Genomic DNA, 16,384 nt, shown 5'->3' with positions numbered 1-16,384 from the left:
TCTCTTTCGCTCTGCTGTCTGTCTTCCCGTTTTAGAATGAGAGCCCGTCGTTGGGCGGGGATGGTCTCTGTCTGTAGCCGGATTGTCCATGCCAAGCGCTTAGTACAGGGCTCTGCAATTGAATTAATTGAATGAATGAAAAGTACCATTCAGCAACAGATAATGATAACGTTGGTATTTGTTAAGCGCTTCCTATGTGCAGAGCACTGTTCTAAGCGCTGGGGTAGATACAGGGTAATGAGGCTGTCCCATGTGAGGCTCACTGTTAATCCCCATTTTACAGATGAGGTAACTGAGGCACATAGAAGTTAAGTCACTTGCCCACAGTCACACAGCTGTCAAGTGGCAGAGCCGGGATTCGAACCCATGACCTCTGACTCCCAAGCCCGGGCTCTTGCCACTGAGCCGCGCTGCTTCTCTGCCCACACCTGGCTCAGGGTCTAGAACGGGGGAGACAGACATCAGAACAAGAGGCATCAATAGCATCAATATCAATACTCGTTTAGTTTTGTTGTCTGTCTCCCCCCTTTAGACTGTGAACCCCTTGTTGGGTGGGGATTGACTCTATCTGTTGCCGAATTGTACATTCCAAGGGCTTAGTACAGTGCTCTTCACCTAGTAAGCGCTTAATAAATACGATTGATCGATTGAATGAATAAAGAGAATTATAGATATATATGCACAAATCATTAATATAAGTAGAATTATAAATATGTGCATATATACACAAGTGCCATGGGGCAGGGGGTAGAGCAAAGAGAGCGAGTCGGGGCGATGAGGAGGGGAGGGACACAAACACACACACACACACACACACACACACACACACACACTCTCTCTCTCTTTGGGTATGGGAAGGGAGGCCCCTCCCTGCTCGGCTCCGGCATCGTAATTATAATGATGGTACTTGTTAAGCGCTTACTATGTGCCAACCACTATTTTAAGCGCTGGAGTAGATACAAGGTCATCAGGTTGTCCCATTTGGGGCTCAAGGTCTTCATCCCCATTTTACAGATGAGGTCACTGAGGAACAGAGAAGTTAGGTGACTTGCCCCAAGTCACACAGCTGATAAGTGGCCGAGCCGGGATTAGAACCCACGACCTCTGACTCCCTAGCCCATGCTCTTTCCACCAAGCCTTGCTGCTTTTGCTGGTCAGAATGGGGTCTCTCCCACGGCCAGGCAGAAAAGTCTCTGTCTCCCCAGAACCAGCTTCCCGCAGGTTCTCTTATTCCTTCAGTCGCGTTTACTGAGCGCTTACTCTGTATTTTGCTTTGTACTAAGCGCTTGGAAAGTACAATAAATGCAGCAATAAAGAGGGACCATCCCTGTACTAAGCGCTTAGCCTGTGAGCCCGTCACTGGGCAGTGACTGTCTCTACCTGTTGCCGAATTGTACACTCCAAGCGCTTAGTACAGTGCTCTGCACCTCAATAAATACTATTGAATGAATGAATACAATTCGGCAACAGAGACAATCCCTGCCCAATGAGGGGCTCATAGTCTAAACGGGGGAGAGAGCCAGCAAAGGAAAACAGAACAAAACCAAACCTGTCCCGCCATCGACCCCTGGCCCACGTCCTCCCTCTGACCTGGAATGCCCTCCCTCCTCACCTCCGCCAAACTAACTCTCTTCCCCTCTTCAGAGCCCTATTGAGAGCTCACCTCCTCCAGGAGGCCTTCCCAGACTCAGCCCCCCTTTCTCTCTGCTCCCCCCCACCCTCTGCTCTTCCCCTTTCCTTTCCCCTCAGCCCTTTGCTCATTTGTATATTTTATTTATGGCCCTATTTATTTTGTTAATGACGTGTACATCTTCTTGATCCCATTTACCTCGATGATGTCTTTTGTTTTGTTTTGCTGCCGGTCTCCCCCGTTTAGAGTGTGAGCCCGTCATTGGGCGGGGATGGTCTCTGTTGCCGAATTGTACATTCCGAGCACTTAGTCCGGTGTCCTGCACATAGTAAGCGCTCAGAAAATACTACTGAATGGGGAATGAATGAATGAATGCGACTGCGGTAAGCGGGTTTCGGCCTCCAGTTTGAGAGGCGGCTTTGCCCTATTTGACGTAGGGTGCGGGGGCGAAAGGCACCGACGGGGCCGAGACCCCTCCCGGCTACCCTATTTATTTTATCAAAGAGGTGTCCATCCCTTTGATTCTATTTATCGTGACGATGTCTTGTTTTTGTCCGTCTCTCTCCCCTGGTTAGACGGTGAGCCCGTCATTGGGCAGGGATGGTCTCTATCTGTTGTCGAATTGTACATTCCAAGCGCTTAGTAATAATAATAATAATGTCGGTATTTGTTAAGCGCTTACTATGTGCAGAGCACTGCTGGGGGAGATCCAGGGTCATCAGGCGGTCCCACGTGAGGCTCCCAGTCTTCATCCCCATTTTCCAGAGGAGGGAACTGAGGCCCAGAGAAGTGAAGTGACTCGCCCACAGTCACCCAGCTGCCAAGGGGCAGAGGCGGGATTCGAACCCATGACCTCGGACTCCCGAGCCCGGGCTCTTTCCACCGAGCCAGGCTGCTCCGCACATAGTAAGCGCTCAATAAAAAGAAAAAGTTGGTATTGGTTAAGCGCTTACTCTGTGCCGAGCACCGTTCTAAGCGCTGGGAGAGACACAGGGTCATCAGGCTGCCCCACGTGAGGCTCCCAGCCTTCATCCCCATTTTCCAGATGAGGTCACTGAGGCCCAGAGAAGTGTTGGTATTTGTTAAGCGCTTCCTATGTGCAGAGCACTGTTCTAAGCGCTGGGGGAGATCCAGGGTCACCAGGTTGTCCCACGGGAGGCTCCCAGTCTTCATCCCCATTTTCCAGATGAGGTCACTGAGGCCCAGAGAAGTGAAGGGACTCGCCCACAGTCACCCAGCTGACAAGGGGGGGCAGAGGCGGGATTCGAACCCATGACCTCTGGCTCCCGAGCCCGGCCTCTTTCCCCGGAGCCGGGCTGCTCTGCACCTAGTAATCGCTCAATAAATGAATCGATCTGGGACTCGGAGCTCGGGCGGACGGCGCTCGATTGAGCGGGTCTGGGGGGGGAGGGAGGAGGAGGAGGGAGGAGGAGGGAGGGAGGAGGAGGGAGGGGGAGGAGGAGGGAGGGGGGAGGAGGAGGGAGGGGGAGGAGGAGGGAGGGGGAGGCGGGCCGGCCGTTCTGCGCAGGCGCGGGCCGGCCGCCGTGATTGACAGCGGAGCTGCGGATGGAGCGGGGCGGCGGGGAGCGGCCGCCCGGGCCCGCCAGGTACGGCGAAGGACGGGCCGGGCCGGGCCTCCCGCCTCCCCCCGGCCCCGCTGAGCACCCCTCCTCCGGCCCGCACAGGGGCCAGCTGCTCGACCTGCCGTGGGAGGACGTCCTGCTGCCCCACGTCCTCAGCCGCCTGCCCCTGCGCCAGCTCCTCGGCCTGCAGAGGGTCAGCAAGCCCTTCCAGGCCCTCGTCCAGCTGCATCTGGCCAACCTGCGCCGCTTCGACTCCGCCCAGGTGGGGACCCCGGCCCGGACTCGCCACACCCCACCTCGGGCAGGGGATGGGGGGACAGTGGAAGACACTCCTTTCATTCAAGCGTCTTTGAGCGCTTACTACATGCAGCGCATCCCTTCGCCTTTATCGAGCGGGGGATGGGAGGAGCGAGGAGGACACTCCATTCATTCTGTCGTATTTATTGAGCGCTTACTGTGTGCAGAGCATTCATTCATCCCTTCGCCTTTATCGAGCGGGGGATGGGAGGAGAGAGGAGGACACTCCATTCATTCTGTCGTATTTATTGAGCGCTTACTATGTGCAGAGCATTCATTCATCCCTTCGCCTTTATCGAGCGGGGGATGGGAGGAGAGAGGAGGACACTCCATTCATTCTGTCGTATTTATTGAGCGCTTACTGTGTGCAGAGGATTCATTCATTCCTTCGCCTTTATCGAGCGGGGGATGGGAGGAGAGTGGAAGACACTCCATTCAATCGTATCGATTGAGCACTTAGAATGTGCAGAGCATTCGCCTTTATGGAGCAGGGGATAGGAGGAGACTGGAAGACACTCCATTCATTCCGTCGTATTCATTGAGCGCCTACTCTGTGCAGAGCATTCATTCGCTTTTATCGAGCAGGGGATGGGAGGAGTGTGGAAGACACTCCTTTCATTCAGTCGTCTTTATTGAGCGCTTACTATGTGCAGAGCATTCATTCATTCATTCGCCTTTATGGAGCAGGGGATGGAGGAGAGTGGAAGACACTCCTTTCATTCAATCGTCTTTATTGAGCACTTACCGTGTGCAGCGCATTCATTTAATCATTCGCCTTTATGGAGCAGGGGATGGGAGGAGGGTGGAGGACACTCCATTCAACCGTATTTACTGAGCGCTTACTATGTGCAGCGCATTCATTCGCCTTTATGGAGCAGGGGATGGGGGAGAGTGGAAGACACTCCTTTCATTCAGTCATCTTTATTGAGCGCTTACTATGTGCAGAGCATTCATTCATTCGCCTTTATGGAGCAGGGGATGGGAGGAGTGTGGAAGACACTCCATTCAACCGTATTTCCTGAGCACTTACTACGTGAAGCACACTTATTCATTCGCCTTTATCGAGCAGGGGATGGAGGAGAGTGGAAGACACTCCATTCATTCATTCCGCCGTATTTATTGAGCGCTTACCCTGTGCAGCGCATTCATTCGCCTTTGTCGAGCAGGGGATGGGAGGAGAGTGGAAGACACTCCTTTCATTCAATCGTCTTTATTGAGCGCTTACTATGTGCAGAACATTCATTCATTAGCCTTTTTGGAGCAGGGGATGGGAGGAGAGTGGGAGACGCTCCATTCATTCATTCCGTCGTATATATTGAGCGCTTACTATGTGTATTCATTCATTCGCCTTTATGGAGCAGGGGATGGGAGGAGAGTGGGAGACGCTCCATTCATTCATTCCGTCGTATTTATTGAGCGCTTACTGTGTGTGGAGCGTTCATTCATTCATTCGCCTTTACCGAGCGCTAAACTGTGTGCGGAGCACAGCACTAAGCGCTTGGAGGGTACATTTCGGCAGCGGATAGAGACAATCCCTTCCCAACAACGGGCTCGCCCTCCTCGCCTTGCCAAACCCGTCCGGTCCTGGCTGGTCCCGTGGGGTTGGAAAATAGGAGAGGAGAGGTGTCCTCCATGGCCTCCGGCAAGTCGAGGCAGATCCGATTTTCCTCAAGGGTGCAGGGCGTGACGGTCCGGCTCTAGGCAGGTGGAGGGATGGGGTCTACGGCCCCGCAAGCGCCCCCGCCGCTCTGCAGCTTGGGGATGAGGGAAAGGTGCGAGGGCCTGCTTGGCCTGGGGCCTGGGGGAGAATTAGGAAGCAAGGTGCCCGGGCCTAACTCTGCCTCCCGCTCCTCTTCTCCTGTCTGCCCCAGGTGGGTCCTCACGTCCCTAAAATAGCCTTCCGGCAGCTGCTGCGGGACACAGAAGTGCTGCAGCACCTGGCGCTTGAAAGTTGCCGGGACTGGCTGACCGACCAGGACTTGCTGCCGGTCATCGGGCAGAACCACCACCTGCAGCACATCGGACTGGGAGGCTGTGGGCAGCTGAGCCGCCAGACGCTGGTGGCCATCTCCCTGAGCTGCCCCCGCCTGCGCCACCTCTCCCTGGCCCACTGCGAGTGGGTGGACGGCCTGGCCCTGCGCAGCCTGGCCGACCACTGCCGGGCCCTCGAGGCCCTGGACCTCACCGCCTGCCGCCAGCTCAAGGATGAGGCCATCTGCTACCTGGCGCGCCGAGGCTCCCGGCTCCGCTCCCTCTCGCTGGCCGTCAACACCAACGTGGGGGACGCCTCCGTGGAAGAGGTGGCCAAGAGCTGCCCTCGGCTGGAGCACCTGGACCTTACGGGCTGCCTGAGGGTCAAGAGCGAGGCCATCAGGTAACCAACCGGGCAGCTTCACGAAGGGTCGGGGAGCGGGCGGGGGAAGAGCCAGAGGGGGGCCGGGGAGCGAAGGCGGGGCCCAGTGGCAGTCGGCGGGGGCCGAGGAAGGTGGAGGAAGAACTGGAGCCGAGGGAAGGCAAGGGAGGAGCGGGGCAGGGTTGTCCCCTGCGGGAGGAAGCGGGGGCCGGGAGGGGGGCAGACCCCTTGGCCGCCCCGCCTCTGGCGTGCCCCAGGGTACCGGCGGTCAGGCTGCTGGGGGCTGGGGGGCGGGGAGGAGAGAAGGTGACGCTGGAGCCGGGCTGGGCGCTCCGCTTCCCTCCCCGCTCCCAGGACCCTGGCCGAGTACTGCCCCCAGCTGCGCTCGCTGCGGGTGCGTCACTGTCACGACGTGGCCGAGTCGATCCTGAGTGGCCTGCGCAAGCGCGGTGTGGACGTCGACGTGGAGCCCCCCCTGCAGCGCGCCCTGGTGCTGCTGCAGGACGTAGTTGGCATCCCCCCCTTCATCAACCTGCAGATCTGAAGGGCCTGGCCACTTGGCGGGGGGAGGAGGGAGGGAAGGAGGCCGCGGAGGAGGAGGAGGAAAGGTGGGAGGAGGCAGCCTCGGTTGCCCTCCTACCCCATCTCGGGACGGGCCGGGTCGGCTCCGTCTCCCTTCCGCCTGCCGGTCCCCTCCCTGCCAGGGGACGGTGGCCCCGAGGGGAGCTGAATCCGTGCGCGGTGACGGGGAGGAGCCAGGGGACCCCGCCGAAACCCTGGCTCCTGGGGAACCGGACTCTCCTGTTTCCGAGGGAACCTCCAGCTGCTCTTCCTCCCAGGCCGGGGCCTGGGTTCCGTTCCCCTCCTCCTCGGGGGCCCACCCCGGCGGCCAGGGGCGGTGGAGCTGCGGACCCAGGCCCGAGGAGCCCTGCGTGGTGGCCCAAGAATGCCTGTGCCGTCCCCCACCTCCATCCGGGGGCTGGGCCCTGCGGGGCAGGGGGAGGCGAGAGAGGCAGCGACGTGTGTGCCACGACCCCAAGGAATGTGTGAGTGAGAAATAAAGCAGCTGAATCAACCCTGGCCTGACTGCTCTCTGCAAGGGTCTGCTGCCCTTAAATGGCCCCTGCCTGGCGACCTCCCCGCCCAGTGGGCCTGTGGGGAGGGACGGCGCGAGGAGCCTAGGGCAACCCCAACGTACCGAGATCCTGCTCTTTCCCTTGGTCTAGGGCGAGCCAGGGTGTGGACGCTGGACTCTGACCTAAACCCCGAGCAGAGCAGGGAGCGGAGGTAGCTCCCTGCTGCTCCTGGCAGGCAGGATCGCCTGCCTCGCTCGGAGGAAGCCGTGCTCCTGGCTCGAGCCAGGCTAGTGGGGTGAGGGAGGAAGAGGAGGAGGAGGAGGACCTGCAAATTCAGGACAGGAGGACCGCTCCCAAATCCCATCATTCATGAGCAAGTTTCTTTAAGCGGCTGCAAAAGACCATCACTAAGGACTACCTCAGTAGAGCTGCTTTACTCAAGGACAGCTGTGTAACCTACAGCCGATAGGATTTAAAACATGCCCGACCGCCGCATGGCCAACTCCCAAACCCGGATCTGGGCCCAGGAGCCCGGAGACGGAGGCCGCCTGGCGTGTCCTGGCCGGCCCCCCGGCATCTCTCTCCCCTCCGCTGCTGGCATCCTGTCCGTGGAGTAAGGAAGACGTGGGCTCTCGCCACCCGCCTTCTGGTCGCAGGTCCGAGCTCCGGCCCGGCCCGGCCTCCGCCATCCCTGCAGCGCGGGTCCAAGGAGCCAGTACTCAATGGAACTTGTACTTCCTGGCTGGCTTGAGGTTGATGTAGGTTTTTTTCATCTCCTCCGTCTCTGGCTTCCTCATGTCTTTGTAGCGCTCCCCTTTGGTACTCACGATCTGGTTGTCTATATAGCGGATCAGTTTCTTGGGGGCCTGGGGATCAAGCAGGGTGCTGCTGAGCAAGAGGGCAACCCCCACCGGAGGGGAGAAAACACGGAGGGGTTCTCCCAGCCCAACCCAACCCTCCCACCCGCTTCCCATCCTGCCCGGATTTGCCCACCCTTCCAGGGCCCTAGGATTGAGCCGGGACCTAAGGATCCGTCTTGCCCCCATACTCCCTGGGCCAAGAGGAGAACAGTTGAGGCTGTGAGAAGAGCAGAGAATGGTTCCTAAAGGGAGAGCAGAGCAGGCGGGGCTGGAAGATCATCTCCCATCTTCCCTCACCTCCTTTGGGGCCACGGGCCTGTGCGTCTTCTGATCATCTTCGCTGTCCACCATCATGTACCTGCCAATCCGTCAGTACCATCAGAGAAAAGTGCTCAGCTAGCTTCCAGCCGCAGTAGGAAGCCTGGTCAGTCTCCACCTTTCTTGGAATGTGCCTCCACCTCTCCAACCCCCTTTCCCTCACCTCTCTCCCCATCTTTCCACCTGGCCCTCCTCCCCTCCCCTCCTTCTCTTCCCCACCTCCACCCTGGTCTCCCCCAGAACAGGTCCTTGTTGCCTCTGATGACTCACTTCTGTAAGATGAAGGGCTTCAGGTCCTCCTTTCTGGGGGCTCCCTGCAGCTTGGGGCCATCCTAGAAGAAGGAGGGGAGAGGTGATCTTCTAACTGGCCAGTCTGCCTGCTTGCTCCCCTCCAACCCTCCCCTCCCTGGCCCAGTGCCTGCACCCAAATAAACGTCAAAAACCAAAGACACACTTGGCCGCCAGAGTCACCAGAAGTGATGGCTGATAGGGCCTGGAGTGAGCTTGGGTGGTTTTCCCTCTTCAATCCCATCGCCTCCTGTCCACTGCCAAGAGAAGGGTCCAAGTGCTATTCAGGATTGCTTTTCAGGGACATAATCGGCAGGGCAGGGCCCGGGCCTGGGGCAAGGGGCCAGGAGGTGAGTATTTTCATGGTCTTCCTTATGTTACTGGATCGGTGGCCCCCCTGGGCAGTAGGATGGTACCTTGGGGTTGACACTGCAGGCCTGGGGCTCCACGTTCTCCTCTACCAGCAGCTGCACAGCTTCTTCCAGGTCACCCAGGGCCCTGGTCAACGCCCGTCGGGCCTGTCCCACGGTACAAGCCGGGAACATCTCCAGGAGCAGCTCCACTCCGTCCTGCAGCTCTCCACCGGCCTCCTGCTCGGCACCCCCGAGAGGCAAGGGGATCACTCTGGCTGGGTAGGGCTGCCCACCCCTCCGCTCCCGCCCCGGTTCCCGTGCAAGTACAGCAGGTAGGCCGAAGCGGGGTAGACTAGAGAGCCCCCTCCTTCAAGCCCCCTCCCCGGGCCCCGACGGCCCACAGCCGAGCCCTTTACCTGAGCTGCGGCTTCAACTGCGGGTGCCCGAGGCCTCCCCGCCTCATTGGCTTCCTCCTCTGGGCTCAGCTCCGATGTGGCTGGAGGATTGCCAAGCGGAGCCTCCTCCGGGGTCTTGGGACAAGCGTTCTCTTAAAGGGACACGGCAGGCAAGTTCACTAGCAGCCCAGATAGGGGTGTGGAGAAGCAGAGCGTGCACGTTGGGAGCAGCCCGATATCCCTGGAGCAGCCCTGGAGGCTGTTTCAAGGATGGAGATGCCCTCTCCCAGCCCTCGGGCAAAGCCGGACCCGAGGGGCCCCTTGCCCCGGCAGGCTCACTGAGCTTTGGTCTGCGGGGGGCGGGGGGGAGGTCTGGGCCACGGTTGCAGGGGGCACAGTCCTGGGTCCCCACCACCAGAGAACTCACCCTTGTTGCGTGCGTCACTGAGCTGGCCCGAGAGGACAAACATCATGTCACACACCTGCCCGCTGTGAGGGAAACAGGCGGAGTTGAGGGGGCCATCCCACCTGCCAGGGCCACGCGGAACCCGGGCCCGCTTCCCGGGAGGAGGGGTGGGGAGGGGCGGCGGCCCAGACAGAGCCTGCCCCCAGCTCCTGGGGACAACTGTTCCCCCTCTTTTGATCTCTCCCTTCCCAGCCGTGCACGACCCATTCGGAAGTCCAGTGGGAGCACAGTATGCACCCCGGCCCCTGAAACTTGCCCGAGCGGGAGGACGGGGAGACTCTGCGGTCACCCACCCTGAGAATCCGGCCCCGGGCTCTGGGCAGCAGGAGGTTACCTGTGTCAATCCTGGGCCCATCCAGTGAATGGCACCGACAACCTTCCCCTCTGACCCACCAACTCAGGACTTGGCGTGGCTGGAGGAGCCCAGGCCCGGTCCTCCCACCGCCTACCTGGAGCGGAGAGCTCCGGAGCCCCTCAAACCAGTCCCATCCTGTACCTGTTAATCTCGGCGAAGCCGGGGACGAAGGCCTCCATCACCTCGGCAAAGGCTTCCATGTCAAAGCTCTCCTCGGTCGCGCCTGGCGAGCCCAGCTCTTCCAAAACCCCAGTGATGTACGAGAAGAAAACCTCATCCATGCCGCTGTGGGGAAGCAGGGAGACCCTCCACTGCAGAAGGACCCCCAGAGCCCCCAGCTCTCCTCCAGCTTCCGCTGGCCCTTAGCCCACGTTTCCCTCAGGGCGTAGCAGGTCTGTACTCATCTGTGCCCCCACCCCACCCCTGCCTTCAGAAAACGCTGGACGTTTATGGTCTTCCCCTCCTTGGCCTTTCCAACAGCCAGCCTTCTCAGGCCCCTCTGGGTCCCTCTAGAAGGAGAATGGGACCCAGGAGTCCTGAGTTTCGAGCCCCAGCTCCCCCTTCCAAAGACTACTTCATCCGTAAGAGAAATCTATCCCGGACCTCGGCCAGTCTCCCTCCTTCCTGCCGGATTGCGGATTTGGCAAAACAGGAAAGAACACCGGTAAGACATCTGAGGTCCGGGGAGCGAGAGGCTGGGGAGTGGGAGGCAGGAGAGCGATCGCCTACCTCAGGTCAGCTGCCGGGACGTGGGCCCGGATAAAGCTGGTCAGTGTATCTCGGATGATCTTGTCCAGTTCCATGCCTCTCAGCTCTCTCCTCTCTCCTGGAGCACAAGGAAAATGGACCGTGATGCTCCCAAAGCCCAGCCCGGCCCCAGCTTCTACCGTACGCAGGAAGGGAGGGGGCCTGCCAGCCTAACCTCACCCAGAGCCCCTGGCATCAAACCGCCTGCCACCAACCTGCCACCTGGCAGCTGGCCGGGATTGGAAATGTAGCTCGGCCCCTCACTCTGGTTCCAGATGGACGGCCCGTCGCCTCTCCTCCCTCTCCCTCTAGGTGAGGAGCTCAGGGCGGGACGCTGTTTTACCCTCACCGGCGGTTCACGGGTCGAGGTTGGGGCTGAGACTCCCCAGGAGGGCTCTGGCCTCAGGCCGTCTGCCCCCCCCCGCCCAGACCCTTCGTGAAGAAGGGGAAGAGTTGGGAAAGGGGCTCTGTGTCTCCAGTGCTGGCCAGGAGAAAGGAGAGCTGGGTGCGGGGCGCCGAGCCCCAGCTAAGGCGTGGCTAAGGCGTGGGCTGAAGGGGCAGCTCCTCTAGCTCCGAACCAGCTGGAAGGCATACCACAGGGGCAGCAGGGCCCGCGGCCAACAGAGGAAAGGTCCCAGGGTCCGATGCTTCAATGCTGGTGGAATCCTGTGGGCACTGGGGCCCCTTGTTCTCTCCCCAGGGCGGGGATTTCCCCGGCTCAAGGGCCAGACCGCAACCCACTTCATTTTCTGGGCAGATGGGGGAGACCTAAGAATCACAGACCCCTGCACGCCATGGGCAGGAGGTGGGAGGCTGCCCACTCGCCCAACCCCATACAGAGGGTCTTTGCTGGATCCAGGGCGAGAGCGATATTCCACAAATTCTCCCAACGGTCGCTCTCATCCCCAGGGCCCTTCCCTCAGCGTGGAGGCTGGAACCCCTCATTCCTCTAGGTCTGGTGTAGCCTCGTGGCTACCAGGGGCCATACACAGCCCCCCGTGCCCCATTGGAGCTCTAGATAAGGGCAAAAGGAATGTCAGACAGCCCATCAGTTACTAGCCTAGAGCGAAAGCCCCCAGCGTAATACAGCCCTGCGCCCCATCTGGGACGGGGACTGCATCCAACCTGATTGTCTTGAACCGACCCCAGCGTTCTGCCCAATGCTTGGCACATAGGAACCTCTTCAACAAAAACCACAGTTATCATCACTAGTAGTAGCAATAGTACTACAGAGGCAGAGACAAGATTCCTGCCCACAGAGACCTAAACATTCAGCTAAATATGAAGCGCAAATAGAAAAATATGAGGTGCAAGTGGGAGAAGCAAAAAGCACAAAATAAACCCAAGATCCCAAACAGAACTGCATGAGGAGACAGAGAGAGAGGAGCTCTCTTGAGTGACAATAGCTCAGATCGGGGGACTGGGAGGAGTAAGAGTAACCAAGGACAGATGGGGTTATTCTGGGAAGGTTTTGTGCAGATTGGTGTTTAGCAGTTTTGAACGAAGGAAGAGTTACGCCTGGCAGAGAAAGGAAGCGCGAGAAGCTGCATGTGCAATATGGCTGGGCGGCAGACGGCAGAGAGGGCCGGTGGTTCTGGTCGGCGTGCCGACAGTGTGCTAAGCACGGTGGTAGATCTAATCAGGCAGGCTTGCTGTCGAGCCCTGTGACTGTGGTCTGATAAGATGGCATGAGAACAGGTTTGGGTAATGATAAAAATCAATTTCTCTGGAGAGCGGGTCTGAGGAAACCTTCACTGATGCCCCAGAAAGCTTTCCTTGATTTTGAATAGTCACTCAGCCCTGTAGCAATATTTACCGAGAGTCCACTGTACGGAGAGCTCTCGATTCAACGACAACTGAGCCTTACCCTACTTTTCTACTCCATCCCTTCCCCCGCTACTGTGGTCTTTGCTCAGGGACGGGGGCCAGGGTGGGGTTAGCTCCACCCGGGGATACTGCGGCGCCATTTACTTCATTCGGAATCACACCGGCTCCTCTGGAAAGTTCCAGGACTGACGCACATCAACCCCGGAGGCTGGATTATCCCCAAATTCCGACTGTTGCTAGTTGCCTAGCAACCCTCACCAGGGTGGAGGACCCACACGTTGGTGTTGCCGAAACCCAGTCTCCAGAGAGGAGAAAAGATCTCCCTCTCGTTCAGGTGTTTTCACCCTTTATCCGTCAATTCAGATCCTAGAACAGGTTTATATGTCACAGGGCAGAGATCCATGGTTTGAGAGAGCCCACATCTTTAGGGTTGAAGCAGGTTCACGGGATCACGTTTAGACTTGTAAGCTCGTTGTGGCAAGGGAATGTGTGTTTATTGATATACTGTACCCTCCCAAGCACTTAGTACAGTGCTTTGCACTCAGTAAGTGCTCAAGATATACGATTGAATGAATGTTTAGGGCAGGAATTGATCTTTTGGGGTCAGTCTAGGGCAGGAAGGAAGGGAGCTGACGCTGTCTAGTACAGTGTTGCTGGACAGGGAGTAGGGTCTAGTGGAAAGGGCGCTGGGCTAGGGAGCAGAAGGTCGGAATCTAGTTGCCTGTTGTGTGACCTTGGGCAAGTCATTTCATCTCTCTGTGCCTCAGTTACCTCATATGCAAAATGGGGATAAAAGTTTTGTTTTCCCATCATCTTAGACTTATGTGCCCTAGGAGGGGCAGGGACTGTCTGGGTAAAATCGACTGCCAAGAGCTGTGGTAGATACAAGGTAATCAGCCGACGGTATTCACTGAGTGTGTGCAGAGCACTGTTCTAGGCACCTGGTAAGGGTTTAATAAATACCATCACCATCTTCCGGTAATGGGTGATTGTTAGTGTTTGGGGCCCTGGAGAAAAGGAGTCATGTCGGTGGAAAATGGGGCGAATCAGAGGAGTGCCCCTAAAAGCCCAAGGGGCTCAAGTGTGAAAGGAGTGGGCTAAGGGTGACCCAAGTGTCCAGGTAAGTGTCCCCATATTATTCTGCCTGCAGGGTGAGGGGTTAGGCAGGCCAGAGACATCACGCTGTCCTTGGTAGCTGACAAAGGCTGAAGCAGGGGTGGGGCTTGGCAGCTTCTTGCCACCTCCCCCTAAATGCCAGTGACATACAGGACCTCCCGATTCAGTCCCCATCCCGCATGGCTACCACCACCCCAGCCCTCCCCGGTCCGCCTCAGGGGCTGGTAGACTGATCGGCCCTAGACACGCAGTGAGTATTGAAGTGATAAATACTCTTACTACTAATAGTTTCATAAAGCCTTCAAAGGCCTCCATGATTTGGGCTGGGGGTCAGGTCCTAGAGCCACAACTCGGTTGCAGACTGCAGGGCCTGCAGGACACTCACCTCTTAGTAGGACTAGCCTTGCTGCTGCCTGTGAGCCACAGTTATTACGGAAACAGGGACAGCGGAGCATCGTGACAATGGGACGGGCCAGGGAAAAGGGCACGGCAGGCAGAGGTGAACAGGAACCCAGAGGCGGGGGAGGATATGAACACAGGGGCGGGGAAGAGGCTGGAGGGAGATGGAGAGGCACGGGCATAGAAGAAAACCAGGACTGAAAAGGAAGGGGGCCTGGGGGGTGAGGGGATTCAGGGTTTGACGGGGAGAAGTTTAGGGTGTGGGGGTCAGGCCTGGGCGTGAGATAGGAGTCAGGCCGGAGTGCGGCAGAAAAGAGGGACATGAGAATTCACATTTTTTGGGAGAGGCTTAGGGTGTGGGGGTCAGGCCTGGGCATGAGGTGGGAATCGCTCCTCACTCTTGGCTTCAAAGCTCTCCATCACCTCGCCCCCTCCTACCTCACCTCCCTTCTCAGCCCACCCCTTACAGTCCGCTCCTCTGCCACTAACCTCCTCACTGTGCCTCGTTCTCGCCTGTCCCGCCGTCGACCCCTGGCCCACATCCTACCACTGACCTGGATTGCCCTCCCTCTTCACATCCACCAAACTCTCTTCCCCTCTTCAAAACCCTACTGAGAGCTCACCTCCAGGAGGCCTTCCCAGACTGAGCCCTCCCTTTCCCTCTGTCCCTCCTCCCCTCCCCTTTGCCCCTACTCCCTCCCTCTGCTCTACTCCCTTCCCCTCCCCACAGCACTTGTGTATATTTGTATATATTATTTATTATTCTATTTTATTCATGATGTGGATATAGCTATGATTCTATTTATCTATTTTGATGGTATTGATACCTGTCTACTTGTTCTGTTTTGCTGTCCGTCTCCCCCTTTTAGACTGCGAGCCCGTTGTTGGACAAGGATTGTCGCTATCTGTTGCTGAACTGTACATTCCAAGCGCTTAGTACAGAGCTCTGCACACAGTAAGCACTCGATAAATACGACTGAATGAATGAATGAATCCGGCCAGGGAGAGCAGAGATGAGGCTCAGGAGAATTCAGGGTTTGGGGGGGAGATGGGGGAGGCTGAAGGTGTGGGAGTCAGGCCTGGGCATGAGGTGGGAGTCGGGCCAGGGAGAACAGGGATGAGGGTCAGGGGAATTCAGGGTTTTTGGGGGAGGCTTAAGGTGTGGTAGTCAGGTCTGGGCATGAGGTGGGATTCGGGCCAGGGAGAGCAGGGATGAGGGTCAGGGGAATTCAGGGTTTTTGGGGGGGATGGGGAAGGCTTAAGGTGTGGGAGTCAGGCCAAGGAGAACAGAGATGAGGGTCAGGAGGATTCAGGGTTTTTTGGGGGGATGGGGAAGACTTAGGGGGTGGGAGTCAGGTCTGGGCATGAGGTGGGAGTCAGGCCAGGGAGAGCAGAGATGAGAGTCAGGAGAATTCACCGTTTTGGAAGGATGGGGGAAGCTTAGGGGGTGGGAGTCAGGCCTGGGCATGAGGTGGGAGTCAGGCCAGGGACAGCAGGGATGAGGGTCGGGAGAATTCAGGGTTTGGGGGGAGGATGGGGGTCGGACCTGATGTGGGCCGTTGATCTGGGCTGGTCAGGCGGATTCAATCAGCGCTCAGTCCAGTGTTCTGCACATGGTAAGCGCTCAATAAATACTATCGAATGAATTTATTGAGCGCTTACCGTGTGCAGAGCACTGGACTAGGCGCTTGGAATGTCCAATTGGGCAACAGAGAGGGACCATCCCTGCCCAACGACGGGCTCACGGTCCAAACGGGACCACATCAAGGCGGAGGGGGGTCGACCAGCAAGGGCAAAAGGCCTCCAGGGAGCCGGGGCGGGCAGGGGGCAACAGGTCCATGGGGCGAGGGGAGGGGAGGGGAGGGGAGGGGAGGGGGCGTCACCTGCGTTCCCGGGCGCCAGCGCCGCCTCGTCTCGTACAGCCCCGCGCGCGCGCCCCCGGCCGCACCACCGAGACCAAAGCGGGGGCCAGAGCGGCTCCCGCCAGGCCCGCCGGCGCCGCCATCTTGGATCAGGGCAACGCGGCCGCCCGGGAAGCCGGGACGGCCGCCATCTTTGTCGTGGGCGGCCGAGGTTGTTGGGGGGGGGAGCAAGGTGGAGCCTCGACCTTCGACCCCTTCCCACCCTGCGGGGCTTTCAGGCGGGCGTTTGGGGGGGCAGAGGCCCTTCTTGCCACGGGTTTGTGAGGAACGGCCAGGCCTCATGGAAAGAGCACGGGCCTGGGAGTCAGAGGACCTGAGTTCTAATCCCCGTTTTGCCCCCCTGATGGGGGAGCTCGGGTAAGTCCTTTAACTTCTCGGCCTCAGGTACCTCGTCTGTAA

The 16,384-nt window shown here is 58.4% G+C and overlaps 2 protein-coding genes across 6 annotated transcripts; one reads left to right on the top strand and one right to left on the bottom strand.

The window, feature by feature from the left end:
- The first annotated feature begins 3,163 nt into the window (after window positions 1–3,163).
- On the top strand, window positions 3,164–6,938 carry FBXL15 (F-box and leucine rich repeat protein 15). Its single transcript, XM_029080250.1, has 3 exons — window positions 3,164–3,475; window positions 5,382–5,884; window positions 6,218–6,938. The coding sequence occupies exons 1-3, from the start codon at window positions 3,197–3,199 to the stop codon at window positions 6,405–6,407; spliced, it is 972 nt and encodes a 323-aa protein (XP_028936083.1). The 5' UTR covers window positions 3,164–3,196; the 3' UTR covers window positions 6,408–6,938.
- A 416-nt stretch (window positions 6,939–7,354) lies between these two features.
- Window positions 7,355–16,046, bottom strand: CUEDC2 (CUE domain containing 2). Of its 5 annotated transcripts, none has more exons than XM_029080243.2 (9): window positions 15,947–16,046; window positions 10,704–10,800; window positions 10,116–10,259; window positions 9,581–9,642; window positions 9,175–9,305; window positions 8,822–8,995; window positions 8,388–8,449; window positions 8,097–8,157; window positions 7,355–7,805 (listed from the first exon to the last, which is right to left on the bottom strand). In XM_029080243.2, exons 2-9 carry the CDS (start codon window positions 10,775–10,777, stop codon window positions 7,659–7,661), a joined length of 855 nt encoding a protein of 284 aa, XP_028936076.1. In that variant the 5' UTR covers window positions 10,778–10,800; window positions 15,947–16,046; the 3' UTR covers window positions 7,355–7,658. The 5 variants fall into 5 exon arrangements, with proteins under 5 accessions (XP_028936076.1, XP_007654105.3, XP_007654106.1 ...); XM_007655915.4 differs by lacking the exon at window positions 15,947–16,046 and adding an exon at window positions 14,050–14,165; XM_007655916.4 differs by lacking the exon at window positions 15,947–16,046 and adding an exon at window positions 12,589–12,718.
- Between the last annotated feature and the right edge of the window lie 338 nt (window positions 16,047–16,384).

This window comes from Ornithorhynchus anatinus, chromosome 16 (assembly GCF_004115215.2).
Source record: "Ornithorhynchus anatinus isolate Pmale09 chromosome 16, mOrnAna1.pri.v4, whole genome shotgun sequence".
NCBI lineage: Eukaryota > Metazoa > Chordata > Mammalia > Monotremata > Ornithorhynchidae > Ornithorhynchus > Ornithorhynchus anatinus.
This window is presented reverse-complemented; position numbering and strand designations above follow the sequence as displayed.

Coding starts and splice junctions, on each gene's coding strand:
- FBXL15 (XM_029080250.1), top strand. CDS start 3,197: ATGGAGCGGGGCGGCGGGGAGCGGCCGCCCGGGCCCGCCAGGTACGGC. Junction 3,476..5,381: donor GCCGCTTCGACTCCGCCCAG/GTGGGGACCCCG, acceptor TGTCTGCCCCAG/GTGGGTCCTCACGTCCCTAA. Junction 5,885..6,217: donor GTCAAGAGCGAGGCCATCAG/GTAACCAACCGG, acceptor CCCCGCTCCCAG/GACCCTGGCCGAGTACTGCC.
- CUEDC2 (XM_007655915.4), bottom strand. CDS start 14,119: ATGCTCCGCTGTCCCTGTTTCCGTAATAACTGTGGCTCACAGGCAGCA. Junction 9,306..9,580: donor CAGTGACGCACGCAACAAGG/GTGAGTTCTCTG, acceptor TGTCCCTTTAAG/AGAACGCTTGTCCCAAGACC. Junction 8,996..9,174: donor CAGTTGAAGCCGCAGCTCAG/GTAAAGGGCTCG, acceptor GGTGCCGAGCAG/GAGGCCGGTGGAGAGCTGCA.